The sequence below is a fragment of the Cladophialophora yegresii genome, assembly GCF_000585515.1.
Source record: "Cladophialophora yegresii CBS 114405 chromosome Unknown aczIN-supercont1.7, whole genome shotgun sequence".
NCBI classification, from domain to species: Eukaryota; Fungi; Ascomycota; class Eurotiomycetes; order Chaetothyriales; family Herpotrichiellaceae; genus Cladophialophora; species Cladophialophora yegresii.
In genome coordinates this window covers 963868-980615 of record NW_006913051.1, presented here as the reverse complement: position 1 = coordinate 980615, position 16748 = coordinate 963868, and the positions used below count along the sequence as shown (strand labels likewise).

At 53.9% G+C, this 16748-nt stretch overlaps 5 protein-coding genes across 5 annotated transcripts; all 5 read left to right on the top strand.

Moving 5' to 3' along the window:
- Positions 1–1069: 1069 nt before the first annotated feature.
- A1O7_09482 (uncharacterized protein) lies at positions 1070–1414 on the top strand (the record flags this gene model as incomplete). Its single annotated transcript, XM_007763470.1, has 3 exons — positions 1070–1124; positions 1184–1241; positions 1306–1414. 3 exons carry the CDS (start codon positions 1070–1072, stop codon positions 1412–1414), a joined length of 222 nt encoding a protein of 73 aa, XP_007761660.1.
- Positions 1415–2115: 701 nt separating this feature from the next.
- A1O7_09481 (uncharacterized protein) lies at positions 2116–2463 on the top strand (the record flags this gene model as incomplete). Its single annotated transcript, XM_007763469.1, has 1 exon — positions 2116–2463. One exon carries the CDS (start codon positions 2116–2118, stop codon positions 2461–2463), a length of 348 nt encoding a protein of 115 aa, XP_007761659.1.
- A 474-nt stretch (positions 2464–2937) lies between these two features.
- A1O7_09480 (uncharacterized protein) lies at positions 2938–9745 on the top strand (the record flags this gene model as incomplete). The annotated part of the gene is made up of 2 exons (XM_007763468.1): positions 2938–5789; positions 5842–9745. The coding sequence occupies 2 exons, from the start codon at positions 2938–2940 to the stop codon at positions 9743–9745; spliced, it is 6756 nt and encodes a 2251-aa protein (XP_007761658.1).
- A 371-nt stretch (positions 9746–10116) lies between these two features.
- On the top strand, positions 10117–12216 carry A1O7_09479 (uncharacterized protein; the record flags this gene model as incomplete). The annotated part of the gene is made up of 2 exons (XM_007763467.1): positions 10117–10287; positions 10342–12216. 2 exons carry the CDS (start codon positions 10117–10119, stop codon positions 12214–12216), a joined length of 2046 nt encoding a protein of 681 aa, XP_007761657.1.
- Positions 12217–14316: 2100 nt separating this feature from the next.
- On the top strand, positions 14317–16037 carry A1O7_09478 (uncharacterized protein; the record flags this gene model as incomplete). The annotated part of the gene is made up of 3 exons (XM_007763466.1): positions 14317–14355; positions 14416–14640; positions 14694–16037. 3 exons carry the CDS (start codon positions 14317–14319, stop codon positions 16035–16037), a joined length of 1608 nt encoding a protein of 535 aa, XP_007761656.1.
- Between the last annotated feature and the right edge of the window lie 711 nt (positions 16038–16748).

The window sequence follows — 16748 nt, the reverse complement described above, 5'->3', positions numbered from 1 at the left end:
GAACGTTTTGAGGCGGCGCGTAGGGGTCAAAAGCAACACAACTAATGCCGGCACTATCAATCGAGAGCACTGGTATGAGCATGGTCAGTGATTGCGCCTTTGGGGAACTACAGTACAAGATAGCCTTCGCCTTCGGGAAGCGTAGCCATAAAATACTCTTACTGTGGCAGCCTTTATTGTACGATCATACGCTTCATTTACCATACAGCGGACGATTCTTCGTCTCATGCGAGCCCTTCGAGCAAAAGTAGAGCATGACTGCCCCTTCATGCTTCAGCGATATTGCGGGCCTAAAGGGTCTCATGCCCCCATACTGCTGAAAGCGTTTGACACTCTATGAGTTCCATGACGATGAAGAACGCGGACTTCGATTCCCGCCACATCACGGACAATCGGGGAACGACGATCTGTGGCAGGTGCCCCTCCATGAACAGAAGGTTTTCTCCCTCTTGAGGGTCCAATTCGCGAGCCGAATTTCACCAAGAAATGCTTTGCCACCGCAACGACTTCGCGAGCAGACCATCTCTCGAGGCCGCTGAAAACGACTTCGGACTTTCGAATCTCGTCAATCTCTGGACAGCTGCTGGTAAAAATCCTGGGTTCCGGACGTAAGGTAGTTGAACACTTTCCTCCATTGTGAACACAGATGTTGTTCAAGGATCAGGTAGGGTATGTGAGGATTTTCCATAGTATGGCCAGGGAGGATATATCACTCAGGGCGAGAAGCGTGGTTGCGCGGGTTTCGCATCTTGACTAAATGTTGTACTGTACGTAGTGCACTGCGTAGGAACGCATCTCATGTAGGTGCCTGGTACGCAGCAATGTACTACTGCCGGTCACCCACTCATAGTACGAGGTGGTAATTTTGTACTTTGGTCAAAGCGCTACTCCTAAGCAATGGTGGATGGACGTGTGGAATGATTCCGAGTGGCTAGCGAGATGTTGACGACATTTCCAAGTACATGTGGTACCATTTAAGTGCACCCACCTACTCCGTACATTAACATACAATCCACAAATCCCGCAGCGAGCGCGTGAACTCGGTATCTCCTCCATCGAAAGACGCAAGATGAGTCGTCGACTGTTCGGTTGGGCACTGGTTATCGGCTTCGGCGTGCTGAATGGTATGTACTTTACGCCACCCGGCTGTCTACAAATGCCTGGTGCGCTGATACTGTGGCAGGCTACACGACGTTCAAGCCCGCCTTTGAAGCCCGAGAGCTGGAGAAGCTGAAAGAAGAGTTCGTCTGCGCCCTTGTACTCTGCTCGACACGCGCATGCTAATATACAATTCGCCCAATGCAGGGAGCGCGCGGCCTCCGACCTGGGACCCAACATGATGGAGATCCCTGCGATGCGGAACCACACCACGACACTCCTGGATGGGAATGCGGAAAAATCAAAAGCCAGCTAAAAGAGGCTGTAGCAGCTGAGGCTCCGATTCAAAATCAGCGAGATCTGTGTCTGCGGGGTTCCGCTGCGCGAGAGCGCCTGCGGACGTTCTAAGCTCGCTCAGCTTCGAGAGACCCGGAGCAGCGCAGCACTGGCACATTATGACGATGAAGGGGGTTGGGTGTTCCCCCAAAACAGCGCCAGTGCGTCCGAGCACTCGAGATCACGTCTGTGTCGCAGGGTCCAAAAGAGGGGGCCGCAAAGACAAGAGGCAAAATACAGGCAGATCTCCTCGCATTGAAACCTATGCCAGGGTGGTGCAGAAATTGCGATGCTTTGGCTGGGGCGGCAGAAAAATTGTTGTTCGATCGATGGATGGACGGGCTGAGCACATGGCGATATGGGCTCCATATCAGATACAGTCACCGCCTAAGGCGGCGCAGTATGTCAAGCGCTTTGGAGGTCGTTCTCGCACGGAGATCCATCTGGTCAGCTGGTCAGATGACCACTACCAGAGCCGAAGAAGTACACGGAAGCTGGGGCGGATTCTGAATGATGTGGACAAGGGTCTTATCCTCGGGAAACTCCGGGTGGCATTCAATGCGATGCGGATCCTACCATCTCCTGGCTAATTGGGAAGCGTGACCAAAGGACCATTGCCTCACCCATTGTTTTGGTTCCGCGACTCAGCGATGATGACACCCGTCTCGGACCGGATCGAAGATGATACTGGCGCTGGCAGGGAAGTCCCGCATGAACCAAGAAAGTATGAACCGACACTTTTACCTCGCGGGACTACAGTATTATGAGAAAATGCTAGCACGTGCCCTTGATAACACATCTCCGATTTTCAGTCATTCCGATCTTCAGAGGAAAAACGGCATTGTGAAGAAGGTGAATACTCGGGACGGTTCTGCCGACCTCCAAGTGTCGCTTATGGGTTGGGAATATGTCGGTTGGTATCCAGCCTACTGGGACTTCGTCGCCGCCTTCCTTGCCCCTCGATGGGACGATGACTGGTCAACCACGATCATGAATGCCTGGACGTCTGGACGGCTGAAGCGTCGATGATGAGGTTAACCCCAGAACCTGTGGTTGTAGATTGGACGGGTAACAGGGGAGCAATCTGCTTCGCTACAGTGCTTGCGGTCTATTGACAGGTAGCGGTATGGCAAGTGCTTGAGGTTTGGAAGCAATGCAGAATCATAGCAGGCGCCTGCTTGAGGCTATCCAGACCCTGCTTATGCGTATGGTATGTTCTCTCGGGTGCTTGTAGATAGGTGAGCAGCTGGTATGGCCGTCGCAATGCATGCTTACATAGCCTAAACAACGCGACGAAGAAAAGGAATCGGAGCGATTGCTGAGAAATGTCCATGATGGCTGGGTGAAAGAAACGTGAAGGCGAAATGAGGCGTCGTGGCTCTCTCCGCACCCCGCGTCTCCTTGGCAACCTCGACGCGTCTTCCATTCTTTACGCGCGATGTACGTACGCTTCAAATGACCAATTTCTGCACCAAACCACGAATACCATGGAAAGAAGTAGCGATGCAAAACTGGAGGGAGCGTGGATATGTGCCAGACTCCGATGACGACGAAGAAGACCGCGACAGCGATGTCCAGCACGAAAACAGCCATGACAATATCACGGTTTCTCACACTGGAGAGGCTCATGATGTGCCAACTCGAGCAGAAGAAGTCACCGTGTCACACCGGGGACATTCTCGGGATAAAAATGCCAACGTGACTGTTGAAACCAGCGACTCTCTCGAAAACCGTGCTGTGGTCCAACGTCTTCGTCAGGCTGAGCGAACAGCCAAAGTGGCAGAGCACGAACTGCGAGGGCTGTCCGAATCTGACGATCCTCCAACCTCAACAGCCACGAGACTTGAAGCTGAGATCCAAAAGGGCCTAAGAACAGTCCGGGATGTCCTTGAATCTGCTTTTGACAGCGACAGCGACAGCCCGCTGTCTTCCGTTCCTCCTTCCGCGCAGAATACACCACGGGGTCATGGGAGGAAGACGGTTCAAGATGTGCTGGCTTCCCTGTCTCCTGCACTTCACGACCACACGGGCGGCCCTCCGTCGTTGACATCCTACTCCGCGGGCAATACAACAAGCGAAATTGTTTCCGTCGGCATGCGGCCAGCTGTCGTTAGTAATATTACTGTTCCTCCGCTCCAGGTTTCCCATAACATACCTCCCAATGCGGATGATGAGGCTCCTCGAAGACGTTCCTTCAGACCCCGTGCGCCAATCCAGCTCCATCCTTACGCACTCGAAGATGCCAAATATCGCCAGACTTGGTCAGCAAGTGGCCTCAAACCTGTTCGTGCACCAGAGATCACGTCAAGGGCCGAGAAAACTTCCAACGAAGAATCGCAGGATACCACTGCTTATGAAAGCAGCCAGATGGACTCTTTCGACCGCGCAGCTCGAGATTCGAGTCCCACGTTGGACGCTCCAGACAGCGACTCTCGCAGTGCTGACAATGAGGAATCCCAGAGCCCTATTCCGGGGACACGTGTCCGCCAGCCGTCGCCACTATCCGACTTGAGCGATGATCTCCCTGACGTGTCAGAGATGTTGAACAGCCCAAATACAACGCCGTCCGTGTTACAGCTGAAGAAATCGAAGAAACGGTACTGGCGCGAGCCGCGCACAGGCAGAGATGGATTTCATATCTACGATCTTCCCAACGACGATTCCGCTGTCCAACCAGCAGCCAGAATACATCACGCAGGCTCGGCAACACCTCTGTCACCACCCTGGTCACGTGCTGAACGGTCATCGCAAGACGTTGTACTGGCGCCAATTGCTGATGTAGCTGGGGAAAACAGTACACCCGCTGGGCTTCCGACTCCGCTCGTCTCTTCTGACAAGCATGCTTCGAAGCGTCCATTTGCCGAAATTCTTGGCATCTCTGACTCGGAAAGCGACATCATCAATGTCAGCGATGAACCAGGAGCATCTTCCTCGTCAGAACAGAACTCTGGGGATGAGTCGCTGGGTGTCCAACGGCTGCGCCGCAAGATCAAGGGAGTTCTGCCTGCTTCCTGGCTGAAGCTGGACATGAAGCAAAACCAAAAACCCCGTTCTTCCTCTCCACACCGCACGCAGTATTCTCCGATCAGGATTGCGCCAGAAAAAGGCGTTGCAAAGCATATTCCCTCTTCTGGTAGGCATGTTAGGAAGCCAGGTCCAATGCATATCATCCAAGACGAGCCCACTGATATGAACACTTCAGCGGAGAGCGACACAGAGCTTCAAACCTACACTGAGATGGATGACGTCCAGTACGATCTGTCGACGACCTATGACGACGACGTTATGGAAGACAACACAGTTGACGCTATGCTTGCTCCTCGTGTGAGGAATTCGGCTGTTTCCAAGAGGCAGCGACGTCTGAGCGGTGCTTGGTCAAGAAAAGGATCAGAAACGAGCAGAAAACATGCTGGTGGTGGCCGTCCTGCTTTCCACTCTGGTGGCAAGCCCAAGGTCGTTGCTCGCTCCAAGAAACTTGCGAGGCCGCGCAAGAAGATCAAAAGGAGTCACAGAAACACATTAATTACGATACTGGACGCCCCTGGATTCAAGCAGAAAGACATTCCACGTTTCTTAAGGATTGCTTCTAGACGGTGTGGGGATACCACTAAAGCGCGACATCAAGATCCCTCTAAGAAATTCTTCAGATTGGCAACAGAGAGAGATACTCAGGACGTAAATGAGAGCCTGAAACGCGGGAGGACTCGTCGACATGAGATGCATCCGGCTGTCCAAATCAATTCCAGCAACGGAGTCCCAAGCCGCACAACCGCTTTAGTGCCTCAGCCGCGCGCTGTCAACTCTGCCAATCATGAAGTTATCGAGGCTTTGACGCAGGATCGCTGGCCCCGTCACCAAGGCGCAGCCAACCTTGACCCTCAGCTCAATGCTTTGAAGCGAAGCACCAAAATCACTCTCCAACGTGTCCGACACAACCTACACCAAGCTCCACCACCGCTGTTGGAGGCCAATGGCCTGTCTGCTGGTTCACCCTCTGCCATCCTCGATTACTTCAAGCCTCGAACATCATACAGCAGTCATCTCATTTCGAGGCGACTTAATCGCGTTGAGCTTGGCCCAACAGCGCCTGAGGAAGCTTCCGGCTCCCAGCTTGATGAGTTTGCCATTCAGAAACGTATTCCGAGACTTCCAGGTGCGAGGAGACAACGATCGACTCACGGCTTAGCTCGGGAAACCCCTACAATGGCAGTACCTCAGACAGGGCTACCATTGACGAGTCCTCCGCCGTGGTTGGCCCCTCGTGAAAGGTCGGGACAAAACGATGTCAACATAACGGCAAGAAGCGGAGATCTCTCGCAACCTCCTAGAGAGCCTTTCCGCCCACGCCTTCCTAAGTGAGTTGTCATGTAGGAACAGAATGGGCCGCAAATGCTAATATAGCTCCAGGAAACAAAGACCTCTTGAACTGGGTACCCGAACTTATGAGCACGGGGCCATTCTATGCCTTCAGAGTCTTGTCCTCGATGAGGGGATGGATATCATCACTAACACAGTGCGGTACCCACCTGGTGGAGACTCATTGTTAAATACTGGCATTCCTCCGGGCGCTGAACCTGTTCGCTCTACCTTGATCCGTGCTACGTTGTCCTCGATGGCGAATAGTGCTGGTCTCTTCGAGCCTGGATGGATCATCAACACAAATACAACACCAAAATCTCAGCACACACTCGAAGCTGCCGGCTGGTCTTCAGGCATCGAAGCAATTCTCAGAGATATCTTCAAAGAAACGTTAGAGACTATATGTAAGGATGCCATTGCTCTCCATCTGTCAACTGGGGAGAGAATTGAGCTTCTGAAGAACGCTGCGGATTCGATTGAAGCCTTAGTCGTCTATGTCAACGAGAGCCTAACATTCCCGGGCGAGCACGATCTGGAAGCGTTCCTTCTGCTTACCTCCCGGTATATGGAGGAGATATGGCGAGCCATGGCTGAGTGCGAGGCGACCACAAGCGATCCCCTCGCCTCACACAGCTTGAAGGTCTTGAACGGATTGCTGCTTCTCGGCTATCAGACAGCTCAACGCGCCGTGGGCCTAACATCTCCAAACTCTGTTGGCGGTATCATCTCAGAGGTCCGGAAAAACATGGCTCGTTTTGCCTGGGAGCTTGCCTTTCGAGAAGAACATATCGCTCGCCTCTTCGCCTACATCTCTGCTCCAGCTGGTATTGATCCAGCCCCGGATACTCTGCGCTCTCGTTATACAGCCGAAATTGAGACCATTCTCCTCGTCCATACCCTCGGTCCTCACCAAGGGTGGGGGTTTTATATGGGAAACATCTTCTTAGCAGACGATGAGGCAAGAGGGACTCATCAGTTGCAATCCCGGGCTGAATCACTTTCATTTACAGTCCTCGTTCTCGGGTGCATCCTCTCTGTCTCTGGGTCAGAAGGAATCTTGTCAACCTACGGCATGCAATCTTCGATATCTCTGGGCTCATCCCTCAGTGACATGCTTGTTGGAAGAGTGTCTGAGTTCCTGAAGGCCTTCATCGAGTATAAGACGAACTACAGCAAGCGGCTTAAGAAACAATCCCCCCCTGTCAAAAAGCTGGCACAATTTGGTCTGACTATGGTTCGATGGTGTTTCCTCCTTGCACGGAACTATCTTCATGAGCTGGCAGATGATCTGCTCAAAGCCATGTTCAAGTACTATTCAGAGAATGGCATGACCGGGTTGTTTTCGCCATCTGCACCGGCTGGAATAAAGACGATGCCGCACTTCCTCAAGGATCAAGTCCCTGCGCAAGACCTCCTTCCAGCAGACAACGACACAGATTTTGACATCGTCCTGAAGCTGACGGCGATAGCACTGACGCCGCGGCTCGCAATGATTTACGACACTGCCGAACATATGAAGAAGTTTCAGCTCCGCAAAAGATCTCTTCTGTTCTTGATGCTCCCAAATAGAGGGCGGGATCTGACCACTGAAAACCTATCAGTGTTCGACGAAGACAAAGATTTGGCGCTGACAGACTTCGCTGGAATAGCGAATCGATACAGCCTATTCGCAACTCTGTATCACTACGCCCCAAACGAGTCAAAGCCGGTTCTCGCCCAAATCAGCAACTACGTCGACTTTTCTACCGCCCATAATAGCGTACGCGAAGTCATTCTGGAATGTTGGACAAGTCTTGTACGATCAGTGCTTGCTCAGCCAAGTAATAGTGGCAGACTGCAAGAGCTCGGCCACTGGATCCGGCAGATGTTCTTCTCAATGTGTACGAAACTGGACAATATACCCCAGAACAACAATATCAACGCTCCGGACGAGACCCTTCGGGCCGAATATCATGTGCATCGGATCAATAGGGTAACGACTATCGACTGTCTATGTCAAGTTGCAGCGAGATTCTGTGCGGCTGTTGGCCTCTGCGCGAATGCAGAGCAGGTCTCCTGCCTTCTCCCGCAGGAAGAACTGAGCAGCCTGATACTGCGATGCTACACCAACCAGGGTCTCGGCGATAACGTGGTATGCCAAGTCTTTTCTCTCCTCACATCATACATAAAAAGGGGCCTCAAGAAAGAGAGGGAAGCATTTCTGTTCTTCCGTCGAGACTTGCGCGGACTTCTTGTGGATCAACTCACCCGCAACAGGGAGCAGGATGAACCTGAGTTTGAACGCCTCTTGGTGTCCATGGCTGAGACGTGGTACGCCCTTGGAAGAGTCATGGTGACTGAAGGATCAGCCAATTGGGATCAGTTCCTAAATGACTGGTCACCAATGTCGTTTCCACAAATTGCCGACGTCGAGAACGGGAGACACTGTCAGGTCCTGCTGATGAGCAAGATCGCAGCAGAGAGAGACGTGGTCCTCGCAGAACCCTATCCTTTCATCCAAGCCTTGTTCCGGTCAGTCCTGGGGTCGGTCCTGGCCCGCTCGAAGATCTCCTTCATCCATCGACTTTTGAACCAGCTCATCGAGAGCATACCAGACGCTTTCGCATTGGATGGGCTGCGCCACAATTTGTCAGGTGGCGTCAGACCCTTCTTCCTGGACAAATTCGATGTCATCAACCACCGTTTTGCTATCGTGGATCACTTTATTCGCTATGCTTATGTCGTCCGGCCTGCCGCCGACGGACCTCTTCTCGGAGACCTCACAGACGGGCAATGGAACGATCTGATGACAATGATCCCCAAAATATTGAAACGAACAATGACACAAGACCATGGAGGCGCACGGGCAGATTGGATGACATTTTCGCAGAAAGTGCTGTTTCGGCTTACCTTGTACGGGGGTCCTAGCTTTGGCAGCGCTCCCTTGCTTGCTGGGCTCCATGATGGGGATATCGAGAGCACCACTTTCAGGTTGGAACGCCTTTTCGTCACATCACCTAGGCGATACGACTCAACTGACCCTGACAATGGACATGCGGCCAAGCTCTTCCTATCGGCTGTTGAGTCGGCATGTCTGAGGAAAAAGGAGGACGTACTGGTTTCGCACATGGCCGACATCTTTGCTGCATCGAACCCCGATTATATCGAAGACGACGGAAGCTTCTTGCTGGATATATCTGAGCAACTAGATTTCCTAAAGGGTGTGTTCCCGGTCTACATTGAGTCTGCACTCGACGATACTCACCCGACAATGCTGTTTGCTATCCCTGTGCTTGACATCGCAATAGATCTTCTGAAAAGGTTGGAGGCCCGCATCGATCTGGAGGATCAGGCTCGCATGGAATCGTTTGCAGAGCTGATTACAGTCTGGATGAGGGCTGCAGTCAAGGCCATGCAACACTCAATGCCAACACCATTGAAAGAAAATGGCTGGCAGATTGAGACAGTATGTCGTCTCGTGGACCTGGTTGCGGCGGGTGGCGGCCGCTGGGCGCATCTTCACAATCTTTTCCCAACGTCTATCGATATCGTTGGTTTCCAGGAATCCGTACAAGCATACGCGTGCTATACGTACGATTTCGTCTGCTCTACGGCCGGGTTCGACTTTGGCGTACCGCCTTCAGACCCTACATTCTGGGAGGAGCGGATAGGTGTCGAGTCCTGGACAGTCGACTTCGGCTTCGAAACCGAAGACGTCTCGGTGCCGGAACGCATCTCTACCCTCAAGAACGACGCTGCCAAAGAGCTTCGAGCCGTTGGCAGGGATTGGTGTAAGGTTGGCTTTACGACGTTCGGGCCTGTATGGGAGCTGCATCGGGGCGGGTCACCAGCAATGGCCCAAACAAATGGAGGGGCAGCAAGCGAAGGGACCACGTTTGTCGCGCTACAAGAGGTGGCGGAACGATTGCAGCGGGTGTTGGTTTTGCTGGGACTGGTGGACGAAGTCTTGTGAGCGGATTTTTTTGAGTAGACCCCTGTTAGTGCATGGTACTACCATCGTGACGGTGAGGCCTCCTTAAACCGCGCGGGTTCCATGCGCGCACGGTTGACAACACATCAACGACGCTGATGTGCGGGGAGTCGCATGTAATTCGTCCCCAGCCTCGTTCACCGCCCGCGTGGCTGCATAAGGCTGCACAAGGCTGATCGCGTTGCTCGGCAACTAGTGGCCAGTAAATAAACGGGTGGGCGAATTAGCATCAGCCTCGACCAACCTCTCCAGCTCGCTATGACCATTTCTTAACCCTTCGGACAGCACGAATTCCTCCAGCCCGTTGCCATATCCCGTCATCCCTCAGCAGAACCAACATTCCAGTCCAGAGGATGGGTGTCGAACCTCCATTCATTTACGACCGACCCTCGACATACACCTTTGGCGGACCAACCGATCGTGGTTTCAATCCCAAGGCGGCAACACACGCATCATGGGCACCCAAGGCTCAGAAACCAAAGCAGGATGGGCCGCTGGTCGATTTTAACAAGCACCCTGACTCGGTAGGTCGCTGACTCGCAAGCAGAACAAGTGCCGCGCCACTGACGCTTTCGCAGTACATCGTCGTTCCTTACGGCAACCTGAATGCCAAAGCAATGCCTCCGAGTACCGAGAAGATGATCATCCGCAGCCGGAAACTGCAGCTTCTCTCCCGCGTATGCGCACTGCTCGGAGCTCTGGGAATCCTGTTCTGCGTCATTGCTATCACAAAAACCTCAGCGACAGTTGGATGGATCATACGAGGCGCTCCAGCGATTGCCATACTGCATACCGTCTACGCCATCTTCAACCTCGCGCGCGCCCCCACAAGCCGTACAGCAGGCTCGACAGCAAGCTACATGATTTTTGCCGCTCTGGTTGATAGCGGCCTAATTCCCTTCTGGGCCTTCTCGGCTTGGATGGCGCATGAGGATTACACCAAGAACCAGTATGGTTGGAGCACACTTTTCAATGATTCGGACCTGTCATATAAGATTATCTTCGCCTTCTTCCTGCTTTCTTGCATTGAAGGCGGCTTGATGGTCGTGTCTCTCTTGCTGGATATCTACTTGGGCATGAAGTTCAGACAGATTTCCAGGCTGCCTCCCGACATGAACCCTCTGGAGCCGACCCTCACGTCGAGGCACAAGCACAAGAAGTCTGAGATCACCGAGAAGAACATGAGATTTTCGGGATTGGTTGCCGCGAAGCGAGAATCGCAAGCCTCTAGCTTCAAGAGAGTGCCCTTCATACATACTCGCACCGATTCGGCTGATAGCGTCACACTCTACGGCAGTGAAGGTGCTCGAAATTCCCGCCTCGAGCTCCGCAAGGATCTGGACGAATCGGGCAAGGATCCATGGCGCTGGTCAAGAAACTCGTCCCCCGAACGACCTCAGTCAGCGGTTGTTCCTTCGCCGACTTCTCGAGCTGCGGGTAGTGGCATGGATTTCCGGCCTGAGCGCTCGTCCATGCTTAGTGAGAAGCCGTCGAGGCCATCATCTTGGCTGTCATACCTTGATTACGAAGGTGTGCCCACCCCCATCAGCGACGACGCCAACGCAGAGTTTGACAACGACGTTCGGCCGGTTTCACCCGTTTCAGCAGTCTCCGACAAAGACGCCTCGTTCGTTAGAACGTCACGCGAACGTGCAAATTGGTACAGTGGTTCGACAGCTCGCGACAGCCGGATTCACCTGCCACCGTCTGCGAACCACAGTCCCGCTTTGTCGCACGCGCACACAGGAAGCAGAACCTCCCTCGCAATGCCACCTCCCCCGTCTCCTCCCAAGAAGAGAAGCCGAGAACCGCTGGGCATGAACCCTCCCACACCCACGCGTTCTCCCTTTGCCGACGAAAACGCCTATACAACCCCCATCAGAACTCCTAACTCCAACCGCGCAATTCTGCAAGACACCACCGCCAATAGTCAGGCCCGACCCGACGCGAATCCTACCAATTCCCGGCCCTCAAGCTTTGTCGGCTCCGGCGGCAAGCCCCGTTTCTATGGCAACCTCGGCACTCCTGTCAGCGGCTCTCCACTCAACTCGCCGTCTCGCGCCCACAGCTACGAAAAGGGAGAAATCATCTCGGTCGTCCGGGAAGTCGAAGACATGTACGAGCGGACGCGCACCATGCAGACCGAGTCGGACTATTCTGCGAATTTCGAAGTCCACGGCTCCGAAAGCGACGATGAGGATGACGGAAAGCTGAGTGCACATATCGGTGCCATGCACACCACTGCGAGTGCGACTCCGAGCCACTGGAATGGCGTCCGACAGGCGAGCAATTCCACCGGCTTTGACTTGAACAGTGGATATGCCGGGTTGGGCACCGAGTTTGGCAAAGGGATGGGCAGACGGAGAGACGTTAGTGGTAAGGTTGCCGAGGAGGGGAGAGCGAGTCCGACGAGGAACGGGGCCGCCGGGTGGGAGCGGTTCAAGGGGTTGTAGAAGTGATACGGAGTAATGACTTGGAACTGCGTAAAAATGCTTGACTTTGACGGAACGTTGGGAGTTTACCCGCTGAGCTACAGTGGGTGACTAGGTAAGGTATATTGTGGACTGGATATGGGATATGGGATATGGATATGGAGTTTATTGGTTATGGGACGACCGACACAGGCACAATGGGAACTTGAAACTTGGATTTTGGGAAGCGATCAACGCAACGGATGAGGATTTCAAGCAAATGCAATGCAATGCAATATGAGCTTGAGCTTGAGGTTCACGCGGCAGGGTTTGGAACATGGGACACGGCATGCGGGATACGGGATACGGGACCTGGTCTGCCGGGCACGTGCTGTAGATAGAGACTACCTAAGTAAGTAATCCAAAAGTTCACAAGCTTGAGGCTTTGAGATCTGCCCTGTGGTACGGAGTCCGGAGTACATATGGCGTACGGTAACTTAGGGAGCTTGCTTTTAGCATCTCGGATGCGGACCCGGGATCTTCTTTCCCTGAGGCTGCGGAGGACATATGTATATAGTTAATCACAGTACCGAATATCAGCAGCTGGCCGTGGTGGCCATGACCATGCACATTGTATACAGCGGCACGGTCCAGAGTACCGAGTACCGAGTACACGTACGGAGTAGATACCTAGCGACCAAGTAATCCAAAAATCTTACAAGCTTTTAGATCCATATATGTAGTTAGAGAGCTTGTTTTCTTTCTTCGCCAGCCAGCATCTCGGATGCAGACTCGGAACCCCCTCTACAGGAGGCCCGGGGAGGGCGACAGGATATCAGCTGGTTGCGTGGTGGTCATCGCCATGCATGCATGCATATGACAGTACAGTCCGTTGTCCTTCGAGTCCACAGCACATAACATACACGGAGTGTCGAGGAATTCGTACCAGTACATACATCAGCATCTAATGGCATCCCCGATGCCAGCGTCCAGTCTTATGGCTCAACACTCGGGGCTTTTGCTGGGGGCTTTGCCGGGGGCAGCCGACCCATAAGGTTTACCTTGACTTCGTCACGAGTGCCTCGTATTCGTAGTACAGTGTACAGTGTAATTAAGGCGCCGATCATCACGCGGCAGCGAGGGCGGGGAAGCGGAGAGGGTGAGGCATGGTGCAGGATGACGTGCAGGCGCTGGTGGCGCTCCTCTTTTGGGCGCGGAGGGGAGGAGGTTCCGAGATGGATACGGAAACGGTATCTCTACAGTATGTGAGTAAACAACTACCTACGTGGCTATGTGACTACCGTTGGAAATACCTGTGGTCTGGATGGGCGAAGTCCGTTTGAGGCGCGTGGAGATCGTTGAGGTGGGGATCCAGATGGGACCGGTGACTAGAGAGACACCTACAGATGCAGATGCATGTGAATCCGAATCCAGATGGGAAGGACATTACTAGGTGAGCATAATGCGCAAGTGCTGGAGGTGTCTCGTCGATGGACCTTACGTCTTGTCCTTGGTGCGCGCTCTCATCGCTCGTGTTCGTCTGCTCCGTGCGTTCTTGTAGGCAGCCTGCTGGAAGCTGAATGGGAGGTCAAATCTGAGTACTCGGACTGTGGTACAGTATTCTCGAACTCCCCTAGGTAGAACTTTCTCAGCCTCGCCCCGGGGTGGATTTTGGGTTTGCCGAGATTTCCCACCGTGGCCCTCCGGACGTTACTCCACATTCGTGGAGTCGGACAAGCTTCAAGTTCCATCCCTGGGCTTGCCGTTTTGGGCGCGGAGCGAGACACGCCGCACCTCCAGAGGCTAGTCTCCTAGCCTGGACTGATATTCTCGTGGCGTGAAATCCCACAATGGTCGTCAGTGGTGCTTACCTTGTTGATGGATTGGCTGGTGCAGGTGACTGTCGATCAACTAGAGGATGGGAGGGTCCATGTGTGCAGGAGAAACCTGGTCGGGAAATGGCCCTTCCTGGACCCTCGAGTTCGAGTATTTATATACCTGGTTAGGCGTGCCAATGTGTGGTTCGTGCTCTAGCTCCTCCTATCTCAACCAGCTCTCTGCCAGAGTGCTCAACGAGACAACCGACGTGTGGCGCTCGGACGACTTCCATTGCAAGCCAACCCTTGACCGAGAACCCCCGACATGGACGAGAAAGAGCTCGGCGACGCCGAACAGCATGAGGTGGGCGGTGGAATGTCCCCAGCTACAGTACACGCCTTGGCTAACTCCATGTCTGTCTAGGGTCCTCAAATCGACCAGGTCAAAGTTATCAAGGGATCTGAAGCGTTCCACGAGGCCCTCCTGAAGGAGGAGCCACGGTTTCTGCACCCGCGGCTCCTCTTGCTCCTGCTGTGTACACTGCTGGGCTTCTCCTGCCAGACGATGAACGGCTTTGATGGATCCTTGTTCGGCGGGTTGACGGCCAACAGCAAATTTTTGGATTACTTCAATGGCACAAACGATGGGGTAAGTTCGGTCCTCCATGCGTGGGACTTGCCGATAATAACATTGATATACAGATATGGGCTGGCCTGGTCAGTGCCATGTACCAGATCGGCGGCGTCGCGGCGCTGCCGTTCGTTGGTCCCGCCATCGACACCTGGGGCCGGCGTGTCGGAATGTTCATCGGTGCCGTGATAATTATCGTGGGGACAATCATCTCTGGCACGACAAAATACAATCCCTCGGTCGACCAATTCATGGCTGGGAGGTTCTTTCTTGGCTTTGGCGTCTCCATTGCCAGTGCTGCGGGCCCGATCTATGTCGTCGAGACCTCTCATCCTTACTACCGCGGCATTCTCACGGCCTACTGCAACACCTTCTGGTTCACGGGTTCCATCCTTGCTGCCGGCTCTGTTCTTGGAGCGTTGCACCTTCCCGGCACAAGGTCGTGGCAGATCCCGGTATGGCTGCAATTGGTGTTCTCGTGCTTGATCTGCCTGGGAGTCTTCTTCATCCCCGAGTCACCCCGTTGGCTTTATGTCCACAACAAGCGCGAGCGAGCCAAGAGTATTCTGACCAAATGGCACGGCCTGGGTGATCCCGAATCTCCTTGGGTGAAACTCCAGCTGTCCGAGTACGAGCAGTTCTTGAACACCGAAGGCTCAGACAAGCGATGGTGGGACTATCGCAAGCTGTTCAGCTCGCGGGCGTCTCGCTACCGCGTGGCGTGCAACTGCGTCTTTGTCATATTTGCCCAATGGGCCGGCAACGGCGCTCTCACTTACTTCCTGCCCGCGGTCCTTGACACTGTCGGATACAGCACCGACGAGGTCAAGGCAAAAATCAACCTTGGATACGCATGCTTCCAGTATGTGTTCGCGCTCATCGGAGCCGGCTTGGTTGACCGGGTGGGTCGCCGACCGCTGATGTTGTTCTCCATGGGGACATGCTGTGTCTGTTGGATCGGAGTGGTTGCCGCGTCCGGCATCTACAACACCACAGGCGAGACGAACCAGGACGCCGCTCGAGCTGTCATCGCCATGATCTTCCTGTTCGGCGCTGTATTTTCCGTCGGCATCACGCCGCTCCAGGCGCTCTACCCGGTCGAGGTCCTGTCATTCGAACTGCGCGCCAAGGGGATGGCGTTTTCCAGCTTGTCAGTGAACGCGGCCGGGTTGCTCAACCAGTTCGCATGGCCGGTCAGTCTGCAGCAGATTGGGTGGAAGACGTATTTCGTTTTTATGGGTTGGTGCGTGGTGCAGACTGTCGTGTTCTATTTCTTCCTGCCGGAGACGAGGCAGAGGACGCTCGAGGAGCTGGACGAGGTGTTTGCAGCTAGAAACCCGGTCAAGGCATCGCTCAAGCGACACGAGTTGACCCTGACGTCGGAAAAGGAGGTCATAGTGGTGAAGGACGCGTAAAGGGGCTTTGGACAGATAGGCAACTTGATCAGGCACGCGAGTTGGAATGGGAAAATGGTGCCGTGGTCACGTTCTGTAAGCTGTAACCTCATGGGCAGTCATGCATGTCCAGGAAGACAGCGGCTCGAATAACAGTATCCTTGCACACTTGTCGAGGCCAGTAATGGTGACAGGCAAGATTGCCGCACCTCTCACTTCCTGTCGATGGCGGCTCACAGATCATCCAAGAAGGCAGCCTTAGCAGGAAAGCCTGGACCCGAAACTGTGACTGGACATGGTTGGACGTGAAGGACCTTGGGACGAGGCTCCTGTGGTGGAGTCCTGGGGTATATCCCGCCGGCGAATCTGTGGAAGGAAGCAACTGAGTTGAACGCTGCTGACAATACGCCTCGTAAGCAAAGTCAAAGCGAAGAGTTTGACCACTGGTCACCCTCTCCCAGACCGAGATCTTAGGCGGCTTGCGGGGTCGAGGGACGGGAGCAGCACAGGCAAGGCTGACCAGGACAAAGATACCTCGTACTGTATGAATTACTACTCTCACCGACGAGGTACCCCCCGTTCGAGCTTTGCCACCCACGCAATGCATGGCAGGCTCCGGAACAGAAATCCCCAGAGCAGCCGCATGACGTCACGGAATCATAAATAGCATTGCTCTCATCCAATCACACTGTGCGTCATCCCGGGCCGTCGACTAAGGGGGGCAGTCATAAT